A 1588-nucleotide genomic window follows, 5' to 3' on the forward strand; every position below is an offset into this window, starting at 1 on the left:
TTCACCGTTTAGATTTATTGGTGTTGCCTTATTTCACCGTTTAGATTCATTGGTGTTACCTTATTTCACCGTTTAGATTGATTGGTGTTGCCGTATTTCACCGTTTAGATTTATTGGTGTTGCCTTATTTCACCGTTTAGATTCATTGGTGTTACCTTATTTCACCGTTTAGATTGATTGGTGTTGCCGTATTTCACCGTTTAGATTTATTGGTGTTGCCTTATTTCACCGTTTAGATTTATTGGTTTTGCCGTATTTCACCCTTTAGATTTATTGGTGTTGCCTTATTTCACCGTTTAGATTATGCCTAGGCCATGTCACCTCGTCTACCTACACTTTTTTTTTTGTGTGTGTGTATGGGTGGTTGGTGGGTGCTCTGGTGTGGTCTGCTTCTTCTTTCCTATCAAAAACATCTATCGTCTTTATCTCCCCTCCTTCTTTTTCATGTTTGTTACTCTTTTGTAACACTTCTAATCTTCTGGTGCTCATAATATGACCGTATGCAGTTGCGAGCGCTGTAAAACCTCTTCTAAAACAACAGACAAATCACTTGGGGGAGGGGGGGGAAAGGATGTTATCTGTTGGGTATGTAATATGTTTGAAGGACGCTGCAGAACCACAAGGCAAGTGAGACAGAGAGAGAAAGAGAAAAATTCCTGTGTATGTGGGAGATATATGGTCGCTTTTAAGGACAAGCGGGCTAACCCAGATTTCGAGGGTTTCCCGAAATCTTGACCAGCACCAAAAATGGACATTGCCCTACCTAAAGGAGAAGTTTAGTTTCATTGGTGTGTATATTTGTTTGTTATAGAGAAAAAACTTTCCTTGTCTATTAAGGAAACTGAACCAGGGTCCGAAAATTTTACCTTCGATTTTCTCAAAATAGCATTTTTCAGGATAGCTCCCTTGTGCTTAAAAGCGACCATATGTGAGTAAGTGTAATGTCTTTTGTTGTTATTATGTTGTTAGCGATCCAGAAGCTCCTGAGCGTTAACTCTTCGGCATGATGCCGTTCGGTAATAGCTGCATGTCTGTTCTAATTGTTGTCTTGAGGAGTAGAGGCAATTAGATGTGTGGGGTAGCCTGGGAAGAAAACCCCCTTAAATCAGTTAGTTTTCTACGGAAGAACAGATGATGTTCCCCTGTCTCTGAGGGGTAGTCACATAGTGGGCAGACAGCAGACTGCTTTACTCCAATTCGGTTGAAGTAATATCTTTTATGGTCGTTTTTTTCTTCTTTCGCCAGGCACAAAGAGTTCCGAGGCCGACTGATTTTGCACATGAAACGACGGCATCAAGCTAGGAGGATTAGGGTAAGTTGCTTCGCTCGGTGCAAGCCTCCTTTCGGGTTTCTTTTCGTTAGACTCCCCCTCAAAATGATGAAGTTTCTCTTCTTTTTCAACCTTTTTTTCCCCTCTGCTGCTTTTGGCAAGGCTGTTTCTGCATTTGTTTTCTTTTGGGGGGTTATCGTTAAGTTCAACAAATTCATGGCGCAGTTTCTGCGTTATTTCCAATTTTAAAGCATTTTTGTCTGTCTGTCTGTCTGTCTGTCTGTCTGTCTGTCTGTCTCTCTCTCTCTCTCTCTCTCT

General features: G+C 41.3%; 1 protein-coding gene across 1 annotated transcript in view; it reads left to right on the forward strand.

Annotated features, from left to right (window-relative positions):
- Positions 1-1588, forward strand: part of LOC101845486 (hornerin) — a gene marked incomplete at its 5' end in the record, with an annotated part of 51073 nt that overhangs the window by 3719 nt on the left and 45766 nt on the right. Inside the window, 1 exon segment of the mRNA XM_013086264.1 lies at positions 1246-1312. Coding sequence (XP_012941718.1) covers positions 1246-1312 — 67 coding nt within the window.

Source organism: Aplysia californica, unplaced genomic scaffold (assembly GCF_000002075.1).
Source record: "Aplysia californica isolate F4 #8 unplaced genomic scaffold, AplCal3.0 scaffold00449, whole genome shotgun sequence".
In the NCBI taxonomy this organism is placed as follows: Eukaryota; Metazoa; Mollusca; class Gastropoda; order Aplysiida; family Aplysiidae; genus Aplysia; species Aplysia californica.